At 34.8% G+C, this 27,032-nt stretch overlaps 1 protein-coding gene across 10 annotated transcripts in view; it reads right to left on the bottom strand.

The window, feature by feature from the left end:
- The window catches only part of CCDC88A (coiled-coil domain containing 88A), a 220,116-nt gene that overhangs the window by 114,585 nt on the left and 78,499 nt on the right, over positions 1 to 27,032 (bottom strand). For 4 of the 10 annotated variants that reach the window (XM_081265240.1, XM_081265244.1, XM_081265237.1 and 1 more), the window contains exon 3: positions 20,019 to 20,119. In XM_081265240.1, the coding sequence (XP_081121366.1) occupies positions 20,019 to 20,119 (101 nt within the window). Of the gene's footprint in view, positions 1 to 20,018; positions 20,120 to 20,206; positions 21,572 to 27,032 lie in introns of those variants that run through there. The other 6 variants (XM_081265242.1, XM_081265243.1, XM_081265245.1 and 3 more) reach the window with 6 other exon arrangements.

Genomic DNA, 27,032 nt, shown 5'->3' with positions numbered 1-27,032 from the left:
CTGGATTTTGTTATAAACCCTTTGGTATTAACTAACCCTTTTAATTATGCAAAACATGTTTTTAAGGAGATTTGAAAAGCATCTCCAAAAAATTTTTTGCTTCATGAAGCCTGTCCATTTTATTTACTTCTTTTTTTTTTGCATGTGGGATGATTATTTTCTTTTTATTTATTTATTTATTTATTTTTATTTCTTAATACATGACAAGAGTGGAATGCATTACAATCATAATTATAATTAAAAATAAAAATATTTATAATTAAATATTTATAATTCTAAGTAAAAATATTTATAATTTCTTATTATTTAGCAGAAGCATATTTAATAAAACTGTATTATATGTTGAATTCAATGCTAAGGATTCAGAGTCATAAGAAATCCATGAGACTAAGCATAAACCAAACAATATAATTCTTCTGTAACATCCCCATTCTTGTATTTCAAGGTATTTTATTTCTTGTATTTTAAGGGTACATCTAATTTAAAAACCTTAGTGTAGTAATTTAAACAAACTGAATATACTATGATTCCAAAGTTCTCTAAAAAAAAAAAAAAAGAAAGAAACTGTGGTCAATTAAGTATTCTAAATAGTACACTGTTACGCTTTTTATTTTGTTTAATATTCAAAATGCTGAACAAAGATTAATTCAGAATATATAATCATAATTAACAAAGTTGTTAAGGCTCTTTAAATGCATACCTTTTAAAAAAGAATATATATGGAAAGGCCATTTTCTAAAATAAAAGATGAGCTATTAAATGGTACCTATGTACCATGTGCAGTATGAACAAGTACTTTTCTAATCATACACAGCTATTTCCAAGGTAACACAATCGCAGATCAACCAACCTTTTTTATAAAATGGAAATGAAATATGTTTTAGTGACAAACAGTCTAGCAACATAGCTCAAATCTTCCAGTCAGAAGTTAAATGCAATATGGCAGTAAAAGAGAGCCTCAAGCAATTTTGCATTTATAAATGACCTATTTATGACAAGTTGCATTAATTTCAATTAAATAATAAACAGGTAATAGTATTATTTTCTACTGTATACATCTATTTTTAAATTAGGAGAAAAGATGAAGGGAAAGTTAGCAATTTTGCAACATTAATACACTGAGATTTAGTGTTTGCACAACTGAGGATTATGTCTTATTCATTGATTAATATATATGAGAAACAGAAATCTGATAGTTTTAATGGCTTTATGCTCTTCTATCCAGACTGCAAAGCTGTTGTGTGTCCTCTTGGACCATCTGTTCTGTGTTGATGCTTAACTGATGGTAGTAAAGCACCATCAGTGCTTTTGCTACATGTGTTCATGCTTTTGATCATGTCTCTATAATTTAAAACTAGTTGTATAGAATTTTGGGGTTTTTTTGAAATTTTTTGTTATATAAATACATAACTATGGAACTTTTGAAATAACTGAGTTTCATATCTAACTTAAAATACACATAAATCAGAATGTTTTATGAATATAGTTAACCTGGTAAATATTATCACTATCGAGGTCTATTGAAATATTAAGTATTAATTCTTAGTATTAATCAGTGAAATAAATGGCTTTAAAAAAAAAAAAAGGTATCCTTTTTTTTAAAGGTAGCCCATAAACTTAATTAATTCACATTAATTCATCTAAAAATATTGTATTCTCACTATCACACTGTTTCACAAATTTAATCACTATGCATGGAAGCTAACAATACAACTTAGTACTAATATAATCTTCTACAAATCTGCAGAATATTTTCACATGTATTAATTATTTTGATCTTTTTTTAAAAAAAATATTTTTTAGGCATTGATGAAACTTTATGTTATTCATTTATTTATATGTGGTGCTGAGGATTGAAACCAGTGCCTCACACATATGTAATATGGCAGTAAAAGAGAGCCTCAAGCAATTTTGCATACAGCTAGGCAAGTGCTCTACCACTGAGTCACAACCCCAGCCCCTATTTTGGTCTTCACAATAATAAACATGTTTGGAACAGTATGTATTGTAACTACCACCTACAGATTTATTCTCATAATTTTAAACACACTGAATTACTCCTTTAAAGATTAAAGAAAAATCTGGCATCTTCTAATAAGTCCAAAACTGAGCTAATAGCCTACCAAGTATTCACTAATTTAATAAAAGAAGTAAAGCTTTATTTAAAAATTGGAAATGCACAGAAAACTTATTAAAATCCAATACTACATACATGTAACTTTGGTTTTATCTAAACTGGAGAAGATGGCTGAAGGCCTACCCTTTATTTCCTACAGAATGGGTAAACATGAACCCTTCAAATATTAATCTATTCATATTCTCACTTTTCGGTTTCAAAATCCTTTCCCACTGTTTAAAATTATTAAAGACCCCCAAATCTAGAAATTTGCTTATTATATTTACTGTATTAAAAAATTTAACTTTATTAATTCATCTAAAAATATTGTACTTTCTATCACAAAGAGTATATTTATGAAATATATCTTTTCCAAAACAGAAAAAATATCAGTGGAAGTAACTTTTTTTATCTTCCTAAATCTCTTTAATAGTTTAGCCAGGTGTGGTGGTGCATGCTTGTAATCCCAGGGACTCAGAAGGTTGAGGCAGGAGGATCAAAAGTTCAAGGCGAGCCTCAGTAACTCAGTAAGGCCCTAAGCAATGTTAGTGAAACCCTGTTTTAAAATCAAAAATAAAAAAGGGGCTGGGCTTGTGGCTCAGTGGAAAAGCATTTGTCTGACACTTGTGAGGCACTGGATTTGATCCTCAGAACCACATAAAAATAAATAAATAAAGATATTGTGTCCATCTAAAACTAAAAAAAATACTTAACAAATAAATAAGTAAATAGAATGAAAAAGGGCTAGGGTTGTGGCTCAGTATTCTTCTCTGACACTACAAAAATTCAGTGAGAAGTACTTGGTTTCGAGGTAAACTGTGAAACCATATTGTTCAACTTTCCTTACTCTGACATTAAAAACCGATGGTCTATCTGGCATGTTGAATGGATGAATGTGGATTTCTTAACATCTTACACTAGTCATTTTGAAAATATTGGTTCTCTGAGTTTATAATAAAGATCTTCCAAATGTTAGCATATTTTATTCAGAATTTTAAAAAATCACTATCACCTCTGACCTCCATCAGAAAAGTCTTTAAATACTTAGAAACTGACAAGCTTATGTTTCCATAATTCAGATTTTATTATTGAGAATATAATCAGTTGTTTACAGGCTCACTTTAATTTTTTTGATAAAACATCTGCTCTATACTCAAGTCTGAATTTTGTCAGTGTTCTTTCAAATAAAACTAGTTCTTCACAAAACAAAGATTTGTTCACCTTGCAACTCAAAACTCACACATATTTCCTTGAGCTAATCATATTTCATTATGCAATGGAAGTGTTTTATGTACTCTTCCCATTTTTTTCCACAGAATGTTAAAAAAATGTGTAGTCAAGGATCAAAACAATAAAGCAATCTTTACTATTTCATCAAAGACATTTTTAAATCAACTGGGTTTTTAAATTTTTACTTTTTTAAACTACAAATGCACAGTATGCAGAATACAATAACTACCAATACCAATCTGGTGCAACTCCTTGATCATGGCAAGGAGCCAGCAGTTTTACCCACCTTTACTTTTGTACCATCAGTGCTTTTTCAACACAGGCAAAAAAGGCAAATAACATTAATATTTTTATGAAAAGTATTCTGACCTGATAGACAACCTTCAAAGTGTCTCTGGGGTTGCAGAAGTCTATGGATATCACTTTGAGAACCACTGAATTAGGCAAATCAATTCCTGACCTTGGTAATGGAGACCTAAGGACTTAGTATTAGGTTAACTGGTGCCTTCATAAAGTGATGTGGTTAACCACACGACTAGTGACTAAAATGAAAAAAGACTGTTTATGGGACAAGTGAGTAGCACTGATCTGTGACAGAATTTTTTTATTTGTTCTTTTTAGTTATACATGACAGTAGAATATATTTTTGACATATCAAACATACATGGAATATAACTTCCCATTCTTATGTTATACATGATATGGAGTTAACACTGGTCATATATTAATATAGGAACATAAGAAAGTTATGTTCAATTCATTCTACTGTCTTTCCCATTCCCATCCCCCTTCCCTATCTCTGTTCTCCCCATCCAATCCAATGAGCCTCCACTCTCCTACCCAACCCCACCTAGTGTGAGTCAGCATCTGCATATCAGAGAGAACATCTGGCCTTTGGTTTTTTGGGATTGGCTTATTTCACTTATCATGACAGTCTCCAGTTCCATCCATTTACCATCAAATGCCATAATTTCATTTTTCTTTATGGCTGAGTAATATTCCATTGTGCATATGTACCTCATTTTCTTTATCCATTCACCTATTAAAGGGCACCTAAGTTGGTTCCATAGCTTATCTATTGTGAACTGAGCTGCTATGAATTTTGATGTAGCTGTGCTGTGACAAGAGTCTTTACCTGTTATCCTTATTAAACCTTAAGATAGGGTTACAGAGGTTTTTTTTCCTCCCCTTTTAAAAAAAAAAAAAAAATCAGTATTCTAGGGCAGTATCTGTCCAAATATAGTCAGTCCTAGAAACTCAAGAAATGCTGAAGTGGGCTGATGCAAAGTTAGGCATTTCCTCTATCAGTAACACACTTCTTAATTACTATTGCTTTCACTCCTACACTACTAACTCAATAGGATACAAATACTTAACCTAAACTCCCTCTCTTGGTAATTTCAACAGTTCACCTCTAAAATGAAGAAAATCTTTAAAAACTTTTTCCAAAGTATAATCTCTTCTAATCAACAAACTAAAATATATATAAAGACATAGAAACTGTCAACCAGTTTTTAAATTAGGTAAGAAATTGTTTTTCATCATCAATTTCCCTAATATTGAAAAAGTTCCCAGGCTAGGGCTGTAGCTCAGTGGCAGAGCACTTGCCTAGTTTGAGGCACTGGGTTCAATCCTCAGCATCACATAAAAATAAAACAAATAAAATAAAGACATTCTGTCCATCTACAATTTTTTAAAGTTCCCACAAAGGACAACTCTAAGAAAATGGATTCCCATTAAGAGTATAACACGATTACAACAATATTGGTTTGTATTTTTCAGTGTACCAGAAAGTGCTCCAAAAGCATCATTGCTAACCACATTATAAAACCATGAATTAAAGGCAAGTTAACAGGTATCTATTATAAAAGTACTGCTAAAGATAATAAAAAATAAAATAATATAATAAAAAGTAAACTAGAAGAGAAAAAGAGAGCCATATCTAACAAGTGTAACACTGAAAACAAATGTGATCTACAAAAAATCAGTAGCAGTGTGCTTGGCTAACATGCACAAGCCCTGGGTTCTATACCCAGCACTACCAAAAAAAAAAAAAATCATCAAGTTAATCAAGTTAGAGAAAAAGTACACATATAAAAAGGTATGGAATTATTAATAGAAAACTTAAAGAAATTTGCAACATGATCTACAATGGCCCAAGAAAAAAGTAAGCTGTTTGGGGATTTAAGTATACGTGTGTGTATTTATCTGTCTGCCTATCTCTCTCTGTCCATCCATTCATCCATCTATGTATCTGTTGGTACTGGGGATAGATCCCAGAGTGTTCTACCACTAAGATACATCTCAGCCCTTGTTTTTTGAGACAGGGTCTCACTAAATTGCCCAACCTGGCCTTGAACTACAGGTATGTGCCACCACATCCACCTCAGGGACTTCCAATTTATTAAATGGGTCACTAATTTTTAAAAGATGAAACAACAAATGACCTAAGATTTAAGAATATTTTGAAAATAGCCATGAATAGCAAAACTGAGGATAATGAAATATTCAAAAGAAAAATGTAAACAATAAATACTGGACATTAAAAAAAAGTTTTTGGATCAAAGGTCCAAAGCCAGCCTTAGCAATGAATGGCAAGGCACTAAGCAACTTGGTGAGACTCTGTCTCTAAATAAAATACAAAATAGGGCTGGAGATGTGGTTCAGTGGTTGAGTGCCCCTGAGTTCAATCCTCAGTACCAAAAAAAAAAGTTTTTTTTAACATTAACTACTTGAAATAAATTTCTACATTGCACAATTAAGAAAAAAAAACCACTCTGTAAAATCATGCAAATAAGAAAGGAATTTCTTCCAGAATACAATTCAATACAAGTAATGTTTATAGAATAACATGGAAAGGAGTAATTATATGAATACTCTCAAATAACAAAAGTTTCTTAAAGACACAATGAATAACAAAAGTTTATTGAAGACAGCATTAGCTCAGATGAAACTCTGAATATTCACAATTAATAGAAATAACATTAATAAGATCACTAATTCTGAGTAATTAAAATGCAAATTACTTTCCAGAGAATTAAGTCTCCCAGATAAGTTATAGCCTATAAATGTAGTTGTCAAGCATTCCAATGGCCCAAAAGAATCATAGTAATACATCCCTAAACTACTACTAAATAAATTTGAAAATGAAATATGCACTTTCTAAAACAAAATTTAAACAAGAGCACAAATATACTGCTATTGAAATGTTCTCACACAAAATTAGATGTCACTGTCAAAACATATTGCTGTTTCATACATTTAAATGGTTTTAGTTGTATATAAAGAAAAAAGATATATATATATATTTTTTTATGTAAAATTAAGTATCCAAATCTCATTTTTCCTATAAATACATATTTTAAAATATAATCTGTCTGCTCAGTTTCTTTTTTTGGGGGGGTACCAAAGATTGAACTCAGGGGCATCCGACCACTAAGCCACATCCCTAGCTCTATTTTGTATTTTATTTACAGACAGGGTCTCACTGAGTTGCTTAGTGCCTCACCTTTGCTGAGGCTGGCTTTGAACTCATGATCCTCCTGCCTCAGCCTCCCAAGCCGCTGGGATTACAGGCGTGTTCCAGAGTGCACTGGCTTAGTTTTAACCTTAGCATCATGTTTCATTCTCCCTGTCTTTCATACACTGCATCTAAAATACTATCAATTCTTTTGAAACAGTTCTTGAATTTGCTCCTTCTCCAATAACCGCTCAACCTGATCTAGGACCTGACCACCATAAACTCAGATGTCATCTATCATTGCCCACTCATCCCTTTTACTTGCTCCTTTCTATTCCCCCCTATGATGATTAATCTGCATTGTCTACTTGACAGGACTGAGATGTCAAGGAAATGTCTAGGATTAGGAGACTTATGGGGGTATATATGACGATGTTTTCAGAGATAATCAACATGTGCAACAGCAAAGTGAGGAGAGACACCTGCTCCGAATGTGGGCAGTACTGTCCAAAAGGCTAGGATCTGGGATGGAACAAAAAGCAGAAAAAAGGAAGAAACTGCAGAGGATGCACACTCAACTCTTCTTTAGAGAGTATGTCTATTGCTGATGGCATCATCCAAAGACATCAGACTCCAGCTTCTATACTCCTCCAATGTGGACTCCTAACAGCAATTTTCCACAGAGTTTCCAGGCCTTCAATTTCAGACTAGGGATACATCATTGGTCCTTCCTGTTCTTAGGCTTCCAGCTTCTTGAACTGAGCAGCTACTAGTTCCTCTAGGTCTCCAGCTAGCAGATGGCCTTTTGGGACTACCCATTTTCAGACGATGTAAAAGAATCTAATAAATCTTCTTTTATAATTATGTGTGTATATGTGTGTGTGTTTTCTTCTGTTGGTTCTTTTCCTTCAGGGAACCCTAATACACTCCCCCTTGCTTCAAACACCCCTACATTCAAGTTGCACTGATTCACTGATGTATTCTCAGTCTCACAATAGTATACATAGTACAGGCTCAATAAAAATTACATGAGCACAGGGAGGAAGAGCAGGAAGAAAAGATTAACATTAAACAGAGATATGAGATGGGAGGGAAAGGGAGAGAAAAGGGAAATTGCATGGAAATGAAGGGAGACCCTCATTGCTATACAAAATTACATATAAGAGGTTGTGAGGGGAATGGGAAAATAAACAAGGAGAGAAATGAATTACAGTAGATGGGGTAGAGAGAGAAGATGTGAGGGAAGGGGAGGGGGGATAGTAGGGGATAGGAAAGGTAGCAGAATACAACAATTACTAATAGGGCATTATGTAAAATTGTGGATGTGTAACTGACATGATTCTGCAATCTGCATTTGGGGTAAAATTGGGAGTTCATAACCCACTTCAATCTAATGTATGAAATATGATATGTCAAGAGCTTTGTAATGTTGTGAACAACCAAAAAATAAAAAAATAAAATAAAATCTTGGTCAGTGAAGAAAAAAAAATTAGATGAGCAAATGAATTCCATATCAATCTAATGTTTTAATCATGTAATAAGGAATTTTAAGTGGTTCTCCATTGCCTGCCATATACTTTCTAAATTATACCAGTTAATCTCCAAATTTCTCATAATCTGGTATACTTTGCCTATGTGAATTTATACTCTGCTATTCCCCAACTTGAATCTTCTAATAAGCTAATCTCCTCACCATCTCTAAAATCATACATACACTATGCTTTTTCCTATAGCTGCTTCCCTAGCCTAAAATATCTTCCTCTCCTTATCTTCATGTACCAAAGTACAATCGTTCTTCAAGATTTAAATTAAATCTAAATTCCTCCATATACAGGTTTCCATGACTATCCATGGTTTCCAAAGGTCAAAATAACTTTTGTAAACCTCACAGTTCCCTATTCTACTCCCATTAACTAATTAACACTCCCCCACCCCAGCCCTCTCTCAAAAGAAACCTTTAAATCTATATAAACTAAAGAAAAAGAGGAGGGGAAATCCCAAACTAAGAGATTTGTCTTCAAATTCACACTTTGGATTCATTCATCTTTGGATTCATTTGTCTTAGGATATATATTCAATATTTAACACTAACATAAGTTTAAAAAAATAAAAGGAGATACAAGATTTTGAATTATTACATGTATATTCTATTTACAACAGCATAAATATAATCTAATTCATTTGTAAAGATTTTAAACAAAGAGCTGGAAAAATTAAGTTAACTCTCAATATGGGAAAACCCAACACCCCATTTTCCCTGAACATTTTCAGTTAACTGGAATTTTACTATAGTTCACCCTTTTTAAGCAGTGTTGGTAAAGATGTATTAGAATATTGTCTCCATTAGGTTTTCTCTATAACTTCTTATCCTTCACTAGTTTATAATTACCAAGATTTTAATCAAGGACTAACACTCAATACTTAAAACTAAACCATCTTTCTTGCTCCTTCACCACCCAGGGAAAGAAAATAGTTATGCAGTCAATGATAATGCGAAGTTCAATTTCTTGTCCTAGTCTTCCCTAGAAACTAGGTCACATTAAGAATATGTTATTTAGGGCTGGGGATATAGCTCAGTTGGTAGAGTGCTTGCCTTGCATGCACAAGGCCCTAGTAGGGTTCAATCCCCAGCACCAAAAAAAAAAAAAAAAAAAAAGAATATATCATTTTTTTTTCATTTTAATACAAAGATTATATTTATATAAAGTTATAAACAGAGGGGCATGGTGGCACAAACCTGTAATCCCAGAGGTTCAAGAGACTGAGGCAGGAGGACTGCAAGTTCAAAGCCAACCTCAACAACTTACTGAGGCCCTAAACAACTAAGTGAAACTCTGTCTCAAAATAAAATATAAAAAAGGGCTGGGGAGGGGCTGGAGTTGTGGCTCAGTGGTGGAGTGCTTGCCTAGCATGTGTGAGGCACTGGATTCAATCCTCAGCATCACATAAAAATAAATAAAATAAAGATATTATGATCATCTACAACTAAAAAAATATTTTTAAAGGAAGGGGGGCTGAGGATGTGGCTCAGTGATTAAGCACCCCTAAGTTCAATCCCTGGTACCAAAATGATAATAATAATTAAACAATAATAAATAAAGTTATAAACAGTTATCATTTTTTTTCCTTCCCACTATTATTCTTTAGTTAAAACATTGTTAAAATTAACTATTTACTGCCTTGTCTTCTATTTTAATTTCTGAGTTAACCCTCATTTCTACTACTAGCAGCAATTAAAAAATCAAAGCTTCAAGAATAAGAAAGGAAGTTCCTTCTCAACTTTAATTATTTTCCTCTAAGTTCATTTTATCCACCTTTACACATTGGTCATCTTGGCTCTAATCACTATTCAGAATTGCAAAATCCAAAATCTCAAATTCTATTAAGTACCCTCTGAATTCATCTTCCTATTCTTTCCACCCTCTCTCACTTCTTTTCTTCTAAAACATACTCTTTTTTTTTAAAGAGAGAGTGAGAGAGGAGAGAGAGAGAGAATTTTTAATATTTATTTTTTAGTTCTCGGCAGACACAACATCTTTGTTGGTATGTGGTGCTCAGGATTGAACCCAGGCCGCACGCATGCCAGGCGAGCGCGCTACCGCTTGAGCCACATCCCCAGGCCCTAAAACATACTCTTCCTGCACAATTCTTGCAACCTCTGGTCTATCATCCTCTTCCTGAAGACATCTGCTTTCTCCCCTCACTTTAATGTTTATATGCTAGTCACCTGAGACCTCAATTATTCACTTAAGAATCTCTACTATGTTTTTTTCTCTCATCCCATACTTACTTATCAATCTCCCATTCTGAATAAATTCTACAGACTTTTCTTTTTTGTCAGTTTCTGAATAGCTAAGCATTACTGGTTTACCCAACCATGATGACTGGCTCCTCTACAAATGTGTGGTTTCCAAATTTCAAATAAGCCATCAACCCTGCATGACTATACTTGTATTCATCTTTAACTAACTCCCTTTGTGATTCCCTCCTATAATAGTCTTGCAAAATTTTTCCACTTTCTTCAAAACTTCCTGATCCACCATTTTATTCATATCTTTATGCCCCTTTCTTGCTACTGTCTTTGCCTAAAATGTCTTTCCTTCCACTCCCCCCAGTATTTAGAACTCCTGCTCAGCCCAATTACTCTTAGTTAACTTTTATATCCAGTTCAAATGCTACTTTCTCCAAGAAGTCTTTCCTCCATGTAAATCATCATTTTCCTCTTTGTACCAGCACTGTATTAATCACAATTTCATTATGTAGCATACTCTAATGCTTACATGCTCATCCCCCTTACTAGTGGACAAAGCATATTCTAGCACCTAGCAGACAGTTTTTTTATATAGTAAGCGCTCAGAAACTATCCAATGAATGAAATCATCTTTGATATCTCACTCCTTCATCCCTGAGTATTGTATTCATATCCTATAAAAAAGATCTCTGCTGAGTCCTACTGTGGCCCTCCCACGCCACACACTTCCACTAGGAAAGGAGTCCACGTAAACAGAAGGATGTACCTATACGTCATCAACTCTTCTTTTCAAATAACATTCCAGGTACCTAGAACTCTGGAATATCTTGCCTGATTACCTCTAACCCAATTTTTAACAGATGTGTTTTGAGGATGAACTGCACTGCAGATGTGTACACCCTTGGGCCAAGGGGAAGCTGTCTGGAACAAGGAGTGTAAAGCTTGGATTCTAGACATGCATGCAGAGTGTTGACATGCCTATGCATGAGACATCTTTATGGTGACAGAAAGAGCCAAGGGTGATGGGAGGAGAGTAGCTCCAACACATTCTGCTGTGAGTTTATAAATTCTAAATTTTAAATTTGAATGCTTCCTTTTAAGCCATTATTAAGATAAAAGACCATAACATGCCTAAGAACTTATTAGTTTGGTTGATAATCTTTAAATATTTAGGCCTATTGTAACAAACATTTTCCCTGGGTTCAACAAATATTAGAAGCAGGCCTTCTTTCACTCAAAGTTGATGAGTTTCATCAACCTAGTTTTTGGGGGTTTTGTTCTTGTTTCTTTTAGTGGGTTGGAGACCAGACCCAAGGCTTCATACAGAGTAGGCCAGTGGTCTACCTCTGACCTAAGTCCCCCAACATCACCTTTTTTGAGACATGTCTTGCTAAGTTGCCCAGGCTATGCTCAAACTTACAAACTCACGATTCACCTATCTCAGCCTCCTGAGTTGCTGGGACTATAGGTGTGTGCCCTAATGCCTGGCTCATCAACCTAGTTCTGTTATTTATTGACCTAGCAAAATAGTACTAAGAAAGCATAGGAATAAAATCAGGAATAAAGAGAATATTTCAGGTTAAATCTCAATTTCAATAATGGGTTAAATACTACATTACATGACTGATCCAGGGCTTAAACTCTCAAGTCCATATTTTTTATTTTTATACCACACTGTCTCTAAAAACAGCAAGTTCACTAATGATCAAATTGAGGTACAAATATCTCAATATCAAGTAAAATCTCAAATATTATATCCAAATATCAAAACTTTATGCCTAGACTGATATCAAACTCTTTCATGGATCCTGGGGTCCTTTTAAAAGAATATAATTATAAAATTAGTCTTACTTTCTATCTATACTGTGAGAACTAGTTTCTCATAATTAATACATGTTATAAAGGGAACTTTCAGTTAAAAAATTTATACATATCCATATGTAGCAACGAACTCATTTGTTCTTCTCCAGGTTCTCATAATTTCTATAGTTAACTAGATATGAGTTATAATGAGAATTAGGCAATCACTATGGATAGATCTTCAGTACAAAATAAGGCAATGTACAAAAATCTCAACATTCGGGACATTTCAACATCAGAAAAATTACTGGAAACTAAAATAAAAATGATTATATATTTTAATACCATACAAAACCATAGACCATGACCTGTCATTCTCACCTCCCATTAATGGAGACATAACAGGAGGAAAAATCCCAATAAAGGTAATTGAAACAAATAAGAATACAGGGAAAGAACAAAAGAAAAGGGGAAAATGGAAGACAAACTAAAAAGTAAAACTAAATTCTAGAATACTAAACAAGAGCATATTTCCAAAATTTTGAAAATTTATAAAATTATAATGTATTTATTCCTCAACATTTACTGAAAACTTACAGCATGCTAGATCCTATGTTAAGTACTGATAGTATATACAACAAGTTACAAATCATTACACAAAAATGCTAACAAAAATCTAGAGCGGCAGCTACTCTCTACAGAATCATAGCAAAGAAAGCAATTAGTTTTACCAAGAAACTTTACAGAATGTTAAAGGATAAGTAGAAATATGCTTAGCAAAGAAAGAAGGGAGGGCATCTAGGAAGAAAATATTATATAAATAATAATAAAAACAAAACAGGGCTGGTGTTGTAGCTCAGTGGTTGGGCACTTGTTTCACATGCGTGAGATATGGGGTTTGATCCTCAGCACCTCATAAAAAAATAAATAAATAAAACAAAGATGTTGTGTTCATCTACAAGGAACTGGGTTCGATTCTCAGCACCACAAAAAAAAATAAAATAAAGATATTGTGTTCACTTATAACTTAAAAATTTTAAAGAAGATATCAAGAGTTAACATTAAACACTTACCATATGCTAAACACTGTGCACAAATTATTTTATTTGATTCTCACAATAATCCTGTGATTCATTTTACCCCCGTTTATAAATGAAGAAATTGAGAAGTTACATAGCTTGCTAAAGAGGTGACACCAAGTCAGATCATACAAAACTAAACTGTGAAACAAGTAAATATGTAGGTATGATGTAGCAAAGGAGAATTAATGACAGTAACCAGCACCGGAGATACAGTGGTCAACAAGTGAGAAAACAGATACTATCCTGGCCTTAAGATTATGTCCAATCCTTCCTGCTTCTGAAGGAAACATTATCACCCATTATAATGCACGAAGTGAACTTTGGAGATATTAAAGCAAATTACTTAAGTTCACACACTAATAAGCAGCACAGCTAGAACTGAACCAGAGTCTGTCCAAATTTATTTCATGCACTGTGCTAGGAACACAGATGAAAGATACAATCCCTAACTTCAAAAAACTCACATGCTAAGTCAGTGGAGTGAAGCAAACCAAGAATTGTAATACAGTGACATAAATGCTATAATCAAAGCATATGCAACATCCTATAGAGGCACAAGGAATACATAGGCTAGCAGGAGCCAGGGAACGGCAAAGGAGGAGCGAAGGTAAGTAGAAGTCAGTTAAAGAAAGCAACAGTGAGGAGATATAAGTGTTCTAAGGGAGGAAAGAGTGTATAGAATGGCACAGAAACATAGGAGAATACAGTGTCTTTGGGATTACAAATTTGTTGGATATTAGACCATTCAATGAAGAGTGGTACTAAATTAAAGAAGCTGGCATCCAGATCACAAAGAATTCTAGATGCTTAAACAATGTGTTTATTCTGAAGACAATGAAAGATATAGATCATTTTAAAGAGAAGAGTGACATGGTAAAAATGTGTGTTTTAGAAAACTTCTTGTGATTATGGATCAAGACAACAAGTTTTTAAAGAAATGAAACAAAACTGAATATAAACTATGAGTCCCATTGAGAAAAACTGAGAACAGTACCGAAATTCAAAGTCAATGTCATACCTGGTAAAACAGCCTACATATTTTATGTCATTTGATGGTTATTAGACTCATAACATTAGCCCAATCTACTTTTTTAAGGCATTTTTAAATTTTTATATTTGTAGTTGTTGATGGATCTTTATTATTTATTTATTTATATGCAATGCTGAGAATCAAACCCCGTGCCTCACATGCTAGGCAAGCACTCTGCCACTGAGCCACAATCTCAGCCCCCCTTAATCTATTTTTGAAATCTCAAGATTTGATAGGAAAAAAGAACATTTCTCAGCCAACTGCCTGTATTAAGTGTTTCTTTAGATATACTTTATGAAGTTGATTCTCAGGAAATACCTAAACAGAAGTTGCATGATCAATTGTCAGGGCTTTAATTAAAAAGGGATTTTTAAGACGGGAATGTAGCTCAGTGCTGGTGCACTTATCTAACCCATGTAAGGCTCTTGGTTTGATCCCCAGCACTACAAGCATCAATCAATAAATAAAATTTTTAATAAAAAGGAATTTTCACAACAGATGATAAAGTTCCTTCAAATTCAAGATTCTAAAAGAGAAGAAAAAGTCATAACAAGTATATCACAAGCAGCTGTTCCAAATAAGATCTCTACAGCTACCTAATGAGGTTAAATCACAGAAAGCAATCCTAAATATTGTTCTGACACTACTAATAATTTTCTTAGTATAAAACTCTAACATTTAAAACTAACATATTCACATTTTCAACAGCTTAGATAACATAAGTAGCACAGGTTTAAATTTTAGGATTATGAAATTAAATGTCATAAATTCCTTAAAAACTTATAGTAAAAAATATTCAACATTTGTTCAAAACTGTATGACTTCTCAGAAATATATATATATTATATATAGTATATATATAGTATAAATATAAATATATATTATAAATATATATATATATAGTGTATATATATATATATATATTTCTGCTTGACTGTCACCAAGTCTGATGTCTGGTAACGAATGCCAAGAAAAAAAATATTTCATTTGGTTAAAGTAGGAAAATGCCCTGAAGCATACAGAAAAGCTGGCCTATCATTCCTCATCTCTAAATAGCTTCTCCTTTCCCATTAGTTAAAGATGACTGCTGCCATGTCACAAGCTCCTAGAGATTCTTTGACTCCAGGATTTAGTCAATGAAATCCAAGATTCACCTTTAAACACAGTGAATCCCAAGTCAGTGAACAGTTTCCAAAATTGTAAGACAAGATCAGAAAATAATGTTGTTAAGAAGTCAATTCCTCATTTTCAGAGTCTGGGTCCAAAAACAGCAACACCAGACTCACTAAATTAATCAATATACCTATACTTAATAAACACTTTGAATGGAAAAATTCTATAGTAAGGCTCCTATAATGAAAGTCTATGTCACATCTGAAAGCAGTAATATAAGACCAGCAGAGCAAAAGTGTAATTAAAAGTATATAAACAGATTTCCACTTCTGGCTAAGATGGAATAATAGGGACCAAATTTACTCAGTTGCCTGAAACAACTAGAAAAAGTAAGCCAAAATATACAAAACATTTTTCAAGACATTAAACATCAGGCAACAAAGGACAGTGATCTCTGTTAGATGAGAAACAGCCTGGGTCCAACAACTGCTCCAGCTTATCATCTTGAAAAAGTTTCCAGGCCAAGGAATAGGCAAGAGGAAACCTAGGCAGTTGCAAAGTGGTCTCCCTGAATTGAGGAGATACAATTAAATCTGGAGACAAGGCAACTGGAATACACAGGAAAGAGTACCTAAGAGCTGTATAGGAACACCGTATCTCTCAAGTTTTCAGAGGAGTACTTACCACTGAGCCACAACCCTAGCCCCCCTCGCCAATCTACTTTTGAAATCTCAAGATTCGATAGGAAAAAAGAACATTTCTCAGCCAACTGCCTGTATTAAGTGTTTCTTTAGATATACTTTGTGAAGTATATCTAAATATATATAAATATAAAGAACCTATCCAAGGATAATGAAAGAATCACCAATTTTATCATTAGAGGGAACAACACTAAACAATTCCTGCTCCCACTAGTCAAAGTACTTAAAAGGGTTTTGCCTTAATAATAAATACAACAAGTGGACTTATAAGCAAGTCTCAAAAAGATCAAAATTGTTTGCAAGTAACTGCATCCCAAAACAAAGTTCAAGATTTTTTAATTTAATGGAATAAAAAAATATTCAATACCAGCCAGGCAGGTGGCACAGACCTGTAACCCAAGTGGCTCAGGAAACTAAAACAGGAAGATCTGAGTTCAAAGCCAGCCTCAGCAAAAGCGAGGCGCTAAGCAACTCTGTGAGACCCTGTCTCTAAATAAAATACAAAATGGGGCTGGGGATGTGGCTCATTGGTCAGGTGCCCTTAAGTTCAATCCCTAGTATGCCACCCCACCCCCCACCCTGAAAATATCCAATACCAACAAGGTAGAATTTCAAATATCTGGCATCAAATAAAAAAATAACAAGGCATATAAAAACAAGAAAATACAATCCATAATGAGAAGAAATATCAATCAAAACCAACTCAAGGGACTGGGTTGTGGCTCAGTGATAGAGCACTTGCCAAACATGTGTGAGGCAGTGGGTTTGATTCTCAGCACCACATACAAATGAGTAAAATAAAGGTCCATCAACAACTAATGACATATTTAAAAAAAAAAAAAAACTCAAGAAAATGACACATATATAATTAGTAGACATGGACATGACCAGGTAGAGCTCCCGTATGTCCAAAAAGCTAAAGAAAACATGGAAGATATAAATGATTAAATTTCTAAAGATGAAACAATAATGTCCAAAATGAAAATTAAGATGATGGGATTAAGAACGGATTAAAGGGCTGGGGGTGTAGTTTAGTGGTAGAGCACTTGCCTAGCACTGGGTTTGATCCTTAGCACTGCATTAAAATAAAGAAAGAAAATAAAGGTATTGTGTTCATCCACAACTAAAAAAAAAAAATTAAAAAGATCAGATTAAACATTATAGAAGAAAAGATTAATGTACTTGAAGACATCACAATAGACTATACAAAGTGAAACGAAGAAAAAGACAAAAGAAAAATTGAACATCAGTAATCTTTAAGACAATGTCAAGCAACCTAACACCCATGTAATCAGACTTCCAAAAGGAGGAAGGAGGTAAAAATGTATATAATAAATATACATATTTGAAGAAATAATGGCTGAAAAGTTTCCAAATTTGATAAAAACTACAAACCCACAGATCCAAGAAGCTCAACAAACTTCAAGCACAGGGTACTGAAGATAAATATATAAATAGTTTTACAAATGGTTCTTGCTCACAAATTCTATAACCAAATGTAATCTAGAAATTATTTAGACTAACGTTAACCTTTAGGTTAATTTACTGGGTTCGAGAGTTTCAACTGACACTTTCTTAATACAGTAAATTAAATCACATGCCCATCAAAAATCCTAATTTTAAAAAAATCCTAAGATTTCAAAATGTAATAACACAGCTTTTAAAATAATATATTGTTTATTTGCCCTATCACTGAAATAAAAGGTCATTAAAAATTTTGTATTTATCTGATTTCAGCAAATTAATTTTTAGAAAAGCAAAAACATACTTCTCTTTTATAAATTTTATTTTCCTTTAATTTATATAGGTCATTCAGAATAGAATTAGGACACCAAAAAAACTTTTAAGGAACCTGAGAGATGGAACCGAAAACAAAGCAGCAGATTTGAGGTTTAGAAAGCAACCAGTCCTCTCCAAAAAAAACCTGGCAACCACTATTTGGAACACCATTATTTTTCATTAACAAATGAAACACACACACATACATACACACACACACTCACGGATGTCGTATATACACATACGTATGGATATATATAAACATATTTACTTAAATATAAAAGTGTACTCTAAGTGGAAATGAGCTAATTACTAGGACTCAAAACAATCTAAACATTCTTTAGGGAAAAAAATCAGCAAAAAAAAAAATTACAGTGGAAAACTAATATATTTTCCTATTTTTTGTGAGCACACATTTTTTAGCACACAAATTAAAATTTTCTGCCTACAAATAATCAAGTAAAGACACAGAGGGGGAGAGTTTTAAGTATCTATCATAATGGCTACCCTTCCTGTCCTGTGTTCCCTAAAATAGTCAGTTTGATCATTCTACCATTTTGTTTAGGAAATAGTATAATATTTCAAAGAAAAAGTTATTCCATAGGGTAGCTGCTAAAAATAAAATACTAAGCTGGAAATAATTTATGTCTACTCTTTTTTCCTTTCTAAAGAAAAAAAATATTTACACACATTTAGATTATGTATGTATTTCTTAGGAGGCCTATACAAAAAAAGAACACATAATACTTCCCTGTATGATTAACACATACATGAAAAACAACACACGAATCTCTGAACACTAGAGAAGCTAACACTGGAACAATTATTTATGGATTTGACTTCTAACCTCCTTTAAAGACAAAAATCTAAACAGAAAAAATAATTTTCAATAAAATACAGAATTGTTATTTTTGATGTAAAGTTATCACAGCAGAATAGATTTATTCTCTAGTAACAAGTATTTATTTAAAATGTAATAATTTTACACAATATAAGACAAGAATTCAAATCAAAAGTTGCAAACTACTTTTAGAGTGTATTCATGAGAAATAAGGCTAACTACACATAATTCTAGACGCAACTGTAATATTCAATTTGATAACCTATGTGGAAGTTTTTAGTATGTTTGTACGCTATAATACCTACAATGATAAAAATGGAGGTTTTATTTCACTGATCAGCTACTGATAGGCTTTCAATATCCAATTCCCATCTCAAAAACACACTGCTGCTTAATATTAATTCAATATTATAAACATAAAAACAAAGATTTGACTACTCAATCATCTAGTTGTCAAGACTTCAATTACTTGCATTTCAAACCTTAAAAATACCTTTAAATGATTCACCATATATTAAGTAATCTCAAAATTCACACAATAAAAGTCATCTAATCAGACTTAGTTACTATAGGCATTTAAATTGCTTGCTACAGCAACAGTCCTCCTCACCAATCAGAACTGATGTTTAAAATTCTATCTTCTGAAATCTGTTATTACTTCATGTTTTGACATTTGAGCCATTTATTCTTGAACACAAAGGTTAATCAGACTCCATTTCTGCACCAAATGCACATAACTTCATAGTAAAGTCTTTTTCTTTTCTCTTGGAGAACCAGTCATATGTGTCTGTGTCTGTCTCTCTGATGCTCTCTTGTTTTACCAATTATCAAAGATGACACAATGTGGTTTGGATTTCAGTACTGAAGACAAATCAACGACAATAAAGGCAGAAAGAAAAATAAAAGTTTCACAATTTTAACAGGTAAAATTACTGGGCTGTGATAAATGAGCAGGACACATATGATTATCACTTCTTTCAAGATCCAATTCTTAAACCACCTGAATTTTCTGCCAAAGAACCAAATTAAGGGCTTAAAACATAGTCTCCAAGTTCACAGTAGGTAATTTTTCAAGGAAAACAAGTTACCTAAAAAAAAAGAAGAAAAACACTTACATTTGGAGCATGACCTGGTTCAAGAATACCCCATCCACCAAAGCCACATATTCATCCAGGTTGGTCCCATTTCCTGCAGCCAGGGATCCAAACGTTTTAACCTAGAATAGAAGGATCATTAGGACGTAAACGCCCACCTCCATCTCTGCAGCCACAAATAACACAGCAATAAAGGACATCCTACTTACCCAAGTGACCAAGGGGCTGGTCATGAACTGCTCCAGAAGGGGAGTAAAAATTTCGTTCTCCATTTTACAGATTATGTATTCGAAAAGGGAAAAAAAAAAAGGAACTACCACAAAAATACGCCTAGGGAATTGGCCACTAAACGTTAAATAAGTAAGAAGAAATCAATGAAAGTTCATTTCGACCAGCGAGGAAAATCCCATCGAGGAGGGGGGGAAACTCTCCCTCCTCAAACACCCCCGAGGGAAACGAGCCGAAATCCCGTGAAGCGCCTTCAAGAACCCCCACGAGCGGTAGCCTGCGCTGGAAATGTCTGTACCGGGCGAGGAGGGGCAGAGAAAAGGCATCTGGAGGAGGAGGAAGGGAAAGGGGGCTGGAGCAAGACAAAAAGCCCGTCAAGGTTGCCCAGCTCCTGGAGGAAGCGGACCGGCGAAACTGCCCCCGATGAATTAATCCCAACGTGGGCTAAATGAAATTCCGCGTCAGGGGTCCGAGAGGCCGCCAGGCTCGACCGCCGCGTTCCGCGCTACACGTTCCACCCACCAGTGGGCAGGGAGCCGCTTCGACCCGCAGAGCCTCCCCTGACCGCAGCCCCTCACCACCGACAGGCAGGGTTCGCCCCTTCCCCCCGAGCAGACACCATCCCTCCAAAGCTCTCACGCCTCGCCTCCAGCCCCCTTCCCCTGCCGGGGACTGGGGGCTTGAATGTGTGTCCCTAAGCCCCCGGCTGCCTGAGTCCCGCCAGCCTTTTCAGTGCGCCTCTGGTAAGCCCGGGCACAAAATCACCGCCGCACTCCTGCCTCCTCCTCCGCCCTCTCTGGAGGAGCCGGAGTAACGGCCTCAGAACCGCAGTGCCGCATCACACCCACTCCTCGCCGCCCGACCAGCGCTTACGAGCCCGCCGTCAAAGGGAACGCGCTGCTCCCTCCGCGTCGATATCCTTCCGCCAACTCCCCGCCCCTCCTGCACCGCTGCCTCTGGATTGTGGGAGAAGAAAACCGCTGCATGAGCGCGTCCCCGAGCGCGCGCCCCTGGGCCGGCCCCGCCGCCGCCCAGATTCTGGCAACGGGCCGGAGCGCGGGCGCGCGGTCTCTGCAGCTGCTGCGGTGGCCGGTCCCTCGCTCCCGTTCAGGACGGCTGCTAGGGCGGTGGAGGGGGGAACCCGGGAGGAGGGGATGGGTAAGGCAGAGGAAGGGGGTCTGTCTGCTCGCTCGCTCATGCCTAATTATGGTTTATTTCCTCCTCGAGTGCCTCCTTTGATGTGTGAAGGAAAGAGAACGCAGTCCTTCTTTTTTAAACATGAGGGATGCAGACTGCCTTTTTCGGACAGTTTGATCTGTTAAGCATGCTTTCTCCCCAGCGAGATGGATTAGAAAAACAGGCGAAGACATTTGAGCCACAACTTGGTTCTTGTTTCTTTTCTTTTTTCTTCTTCTCCTTTTCCTTCTTAAGAAAAAAAAAAAATCTAGTCGGAGAAAGCGTGAATGTTCTTCAAAGTTGCCAGTGAAATATGGTAGGATTTTAAATAACCAAAGCTGTATTCCCTGACTGGAGCAAACGTGATTCAGACATTGTGTGTGTGTGTGTGTGTGTGTGTGTGTGTGTGAGTGAGAGAGAGAGAGAGAGAGAGAGAGAGACTGACTGACTATTTGGCCATTGAAAAATATCCGAAAAAAATCAAGAGCTACAAAGAGGAAACATTTGGAAGTCATCCAAGTTAGGTGACAAATAAACAGATTACATATTTGTCATAAATCTCTATTCTATGCATGACTGAAACCATCAAAATAATTTTTGCAGTCCACTAGCAAAATCAAATGTTTCTCCTAATTTTTCCTGAGATAAAATGGGCATGTGAAACACATTTTTTAAGAAAATAAATATACTGTTATAGTTTTACAATGTGTGCCGTGTTCACATTTACATATATGCTATTTTAAATAAACAGTAAAAACGTTTTTGTCATAACACTGAATTAAGAAACAGCACAATTTCTTAAATTTAATTAAATATTTGAGAGCCTGATTCTGGAGTTTGCCTGATTATAACACTTACCAGCTTTGTAAGCCTAGGCAAATTACTGAACCTCTCTGTCTTCACTTTCTTCATATGAAAGGAAGATAAGGGGCTGGGGTTGTAGCTCAGTGGTAAAGCTCTAACCTGGCAGGTGTGAGGCCCTGGGTTGAATCCTCAGTACCACATTAATAAATAAGAATAAAGATATTGTGCCCATCTACAACTAAATAAATAAATAAATAAAAGCATATGAAACCAGTAAGCTTTTATAAAGCAACTATTCTATTATTGTTGGTGATGTTTTCATCACTATCCCCCCATGAGGAATCATTAGAGAAAACTTAACCTGTAACCTCCCCTACTTCATTTCAATTGTAACAGAAAAGATCTTGTCTTGAAAATAGAGAAATAAATGCCCTTCTAAAAGTTATTAGGATGCATTTATGTGGCACTGGTGGTGTAGAGCACAGCTTTGCATTGCCCTCACCAGTACACAAGACTTGAGTCATCCTGGTTGCTAGCAATCTTTTTCCTCTACTCTTGATGACTCTTTCTTAATCACATTCATATTTGGTAAAGGAAATGCAGACAGAGGGAGAAGAGGCTCCAAGAAGGAAGCATTACTTTCAAGAGCAGCCCAGTGCTTGACATGTCTATTTTCCTTTATAATCTCATAGAAACTTGACAACATGAAAGTACTTATGTTTATTCTGGAGTTTACCCTAGGACAGACCAACTTACTTCAATCACAGATGGAAACCCCAGGAAGTATTAACAACAAGTACAGCAGGTTAAGGATGTTTCAGATAATGGCGGCTGAAGGGTTAGCCCAGGAGTAGTACATTAATGTAGCATGGTTTATCCATTTTAGATTTAGTACCCATCCCATCCTTCACAGAAATCTGGATTCCCCTCTAGAACCAGATGGCCCCAGATGCTTCCTGGTCTATCTTTAGGTTTTACACATACACAACACACACACATACACACACACATACTCAACAAAGAAACATGAGGAGTTAATTGTAAAAACAGGAAATTTTAGGCCAGACTGAAGTCTGCAGGAACTTATTTGAAAATCTACCAATTCACAATTCTCTAGTTTAACAGCAGCCTTAGAAATGTTTTATAATATCTCAAGAGTACAATCAGGAAACTTCTCTGTCTGGCAAAAGAGGGACTGTATATTATATATAATTTAATGGTCCTTGAATTGCAATGTCCTGTAAGATTAAATTCAAAAGCCTCCTATCCTTTCACATAGGAAAATATTTCTCAAGATTTATTCAAAGTGCTTTTGTTTTGTACTTTGTAGTGATTTTCCATCCATCCTTTCTCAGAATGTTAAATGCAACAGGAAAGGACTTTGGAAAAACCATACCCATCTGGTTAGTTTCCAAATTATTTACTCAGCTTTATTCTGAAGCAAAACTAAATAGTTGGGATGGACTGTGGTTCCAATTAGAAATCACTAGACAAAGATTCTCTCAGTATATAACACTACCTATATACCAAGAGCACCTATCTCTACTTCTACCTGTGTTTATCTTGATCGGTACCATAAGAAGTGATAGTTTCACCCTGAACAAGGCTCCTTGAGGAAAATATTTTAAAATACAGAGATTTGCAGGACTAATCATATTCATAAGCTAGTATAATATAACAGTAGAATGTCACCATTTTTTATAATAGCCCCAAGTCAAAACACCTGAAATGTCCATTGACTGATAAATGACTGCATAAAATGTAGTATATTCATATGATGGAATGTTATTTGTCAATGGTAAGGAATGAAGGGCAAGAGATACTACAACAGGAGCTGGGGTTGTGGCTTAGTGGTAGAGCACTTGCCTAGCATGTGTGAGGCATCAGGTTTGATCCTCAGTACCACATAAATAAATAAATGTATTGTGTTCATCTACAACTAAAAAATACTTAAGAGAGAGAGATGCTAAAACATAGACAAATCCTAAAAGCATTATACTAAGTGAAAGACACAAAGGAAAACATTTTGTATGATTCTACATTGCAAAATGTGATCAAGAAATTCACTCTGTCACAGACTTTTCAGAAGAGCCCTCTTGATGCAATGAGTAATATTTTAGATTCACCCGACAACATAGAAGGTTTTAATTATCCAATATATCCAATATAGTTTTAAGATAAATATAATGTGGGTGGGGTGATCCAAATTATGCAAGGTTGTTTAACTTCTCTGAGCATCAGTTTCCTCAACTGTAAAATGGGCATAGTGGTTTTACTTCCTACTGGACACCTGCTTAGACCAGTGGACTTATTGTTTTGTCCTGCATTTCAACTGGACAGAAAAAAGAAAACTCAGAAAGAGAAAGTTCTCTTTTCAGTCCAGTATAAATTGCTATTCTCAAATACTCTAATTCTGTATTCCAAACAGAGTGAACCATCACAAATTCACCATAAAATTCCATGCTCAAATTCACCATAATACACATGCTACCATCCTTGTCCAGAATGCCCTATGCTCTTTCTTGCTTGCTAGTCAGACCAACTCCTACTCGTCCTTCAGGATGTTACCTCTCTGTAAAGCATTCTCTGCCTGCACAGTATCTAATCTCCATCTTCCTTTAGTAACTTGCTGTGAATCGGCATGTATTTGCCCACATGCTTTTTTCTCCTTAACAATTTTGTTTTATTCAATTTTGTATCCTTGGGTCTAGGATTGTGCTTTGCAATAGTGGACACCATTATGGACACATCTATCTAGTTAATAGAGCAATGTCTTCCTTCAACCATGAAGACCAGTTTAAATTCCTAACAATAGACAAGAGCTCATAGCAGAGCAACTCTGAGAACTATTCTAATTAACTAATGACCTTGAGAAGACATTAGCTAGAGATTGTTGAAGGACTAAAGAATTTGCCCTGGGACATTGAGGTCATAAAATAAATAGCCTTCAAGACAGCTTTTTCTCAAGGCTACATAATTTTTTTTCCAGAGAAAAGCTTAGAGGAATACATAAACATCATATAATCTTTTATTTCTTAGGCAACATACAATGATATTCTTCTCAGAACACCCAAACTGTTTTTTTTTTAATTTTAAATTGTTATTTATTTATTATTTATGATTTATTTTTATTTATTTACTTATTTATTTTTGAGACATGGAGATCTCTCTGTGCTTCCTAGACTGACCTCTAATTACTGGCTCAAGAGATCATCCTGGCCTCAACCTTTCCAGAACCTGAGACCTCAGATCCTCACTACCTGAGACTACATTTTTGGGGATCCTTTTGATGGAAATCTTCTGAAAATGTGTTATAATTGACTAAGCTTTGTTGAACAGCATGTTCTGAATATAAATTGACATTTTTGAGAAATTACATCATAACAACTATCTAAATAATCCTGTTGTGCTTTTATATAGTGATATACTCAGAGGCTCTTAAGAAGTGCTAGGGTAGCTTGGCAAAATGGTGCCCTCTTTTAATCCTAGCTATTGGGGAGGTTGAGGCAGTAAGATCACAAGTTCAAGGCCAGCCTCAGGAACTTAGTGAAACAAATGGCTCAAATTTTAAAAAATAAAATAAGAAAAGGCTGGGGATGAAGCTCAGTGGTAAAGCACTCCTGATTTCAGTCACCAGTACCAATTAAAAAGAAGAAAGGAAAAAAGTTCCAAAAAACTAAGTTTTGAATTTTATTTTACTTGGAATAGTTTTTCTATCTTCTTTTGTAACTGACTATATATCTACCTATGGCCCCATTTAAATTCAGTGTTTCTAGAATTTTCTGTATGCTAGGAATGCACGTTAAAATAGTCTAAAGAATTAATAATCTAAAGTCTAAATCTAATAGTCTAAAGAATAATAGTCTATCATTAAAATAGTCTAAAGAATTAATAATAAGATGAGTAAGATGAGTAAAGCCTATAGATTTGTAACAGGTCTAAAAGTATAATGTTTTTGCTTACTTTCAGTTTCCTCATCTTTGTTTAGGGAAGTGAGATTCTACTCTGTCTCTTTAACTCTTCAGCCACAGTCTGACACAAAATAGTCTTATAAATTAATGGTCAATTCCAGGTATAGTATTTTCAGGGTTGGCTGTTCAATCATGTAATCAGTCTCTGTGTTTGCATTGTTTCTTCTTCAATTCTTCAAAACTATGCAATAGGCAGTGACTCATGTGATGCTGTTGATGAAAAAATATTAAGCAAGTGGAAACCTCATAAATAAAGGAAAAAATAAAGACATTTGCAGAAAATGACAAAATTGTAAAATAGACATTTAGAAAGTAAGAAAATAGGAAGTTTCTTATTCTAATCGTAAGCCTATTCCTAACCTCTACTATTCACCCATTTATATCCTAGAGACAGACATAGCAATGACTAGTTGATATAGAACCTAGCCTATGTCTGCATAGATGATGGATTATTAATAAAATAGATAAATATGCCCTGTGGGGGGGGCATTAGTCCCATAGTAAAGATCACTGACAAGTCATATAGCCTGAAAAAAATTAAGACTTCTAATAAAAGAAACAAATAGATATTCTTGGGTATAACAATACCATCTTTAGAGCATGCCTTGAACTTGTAACTTAGCATTCTCTTTAAGATAAATCTGTAAGAATATTTCCACATAGGCAATAATTGATACCTTTCTGCTACTAAGTATGAGTTGAAACAAGTAAATACTTTAAATCACAGAAAAATGTAGATGTGCTCCCATATTTTAAAAAATATAAATTATGAATGAGAACATACAAGTGAGGATATCTGAAGATATTTTATTTCCTCCGTTGAATAGCAGTAAGAAAGCATATAAAAATGTATATA

This window comes from Spermophilus citellus (assembly GCF_964194105.1).
Source record: "Spermophilus citellus genome assembly, chromosome: 13".
Lineage (NCBI taxonomy): Eukaryota > Metazoa > Chordata > Mammalia > Rodentia > Sciuridae > Spermophilus > Spermophilus citellus.
The sequence above is the reverse complement of the archived record's forward strand: the minus strand, read 5'-3'. Positions and strand labels throughout refer to the sequence as shown.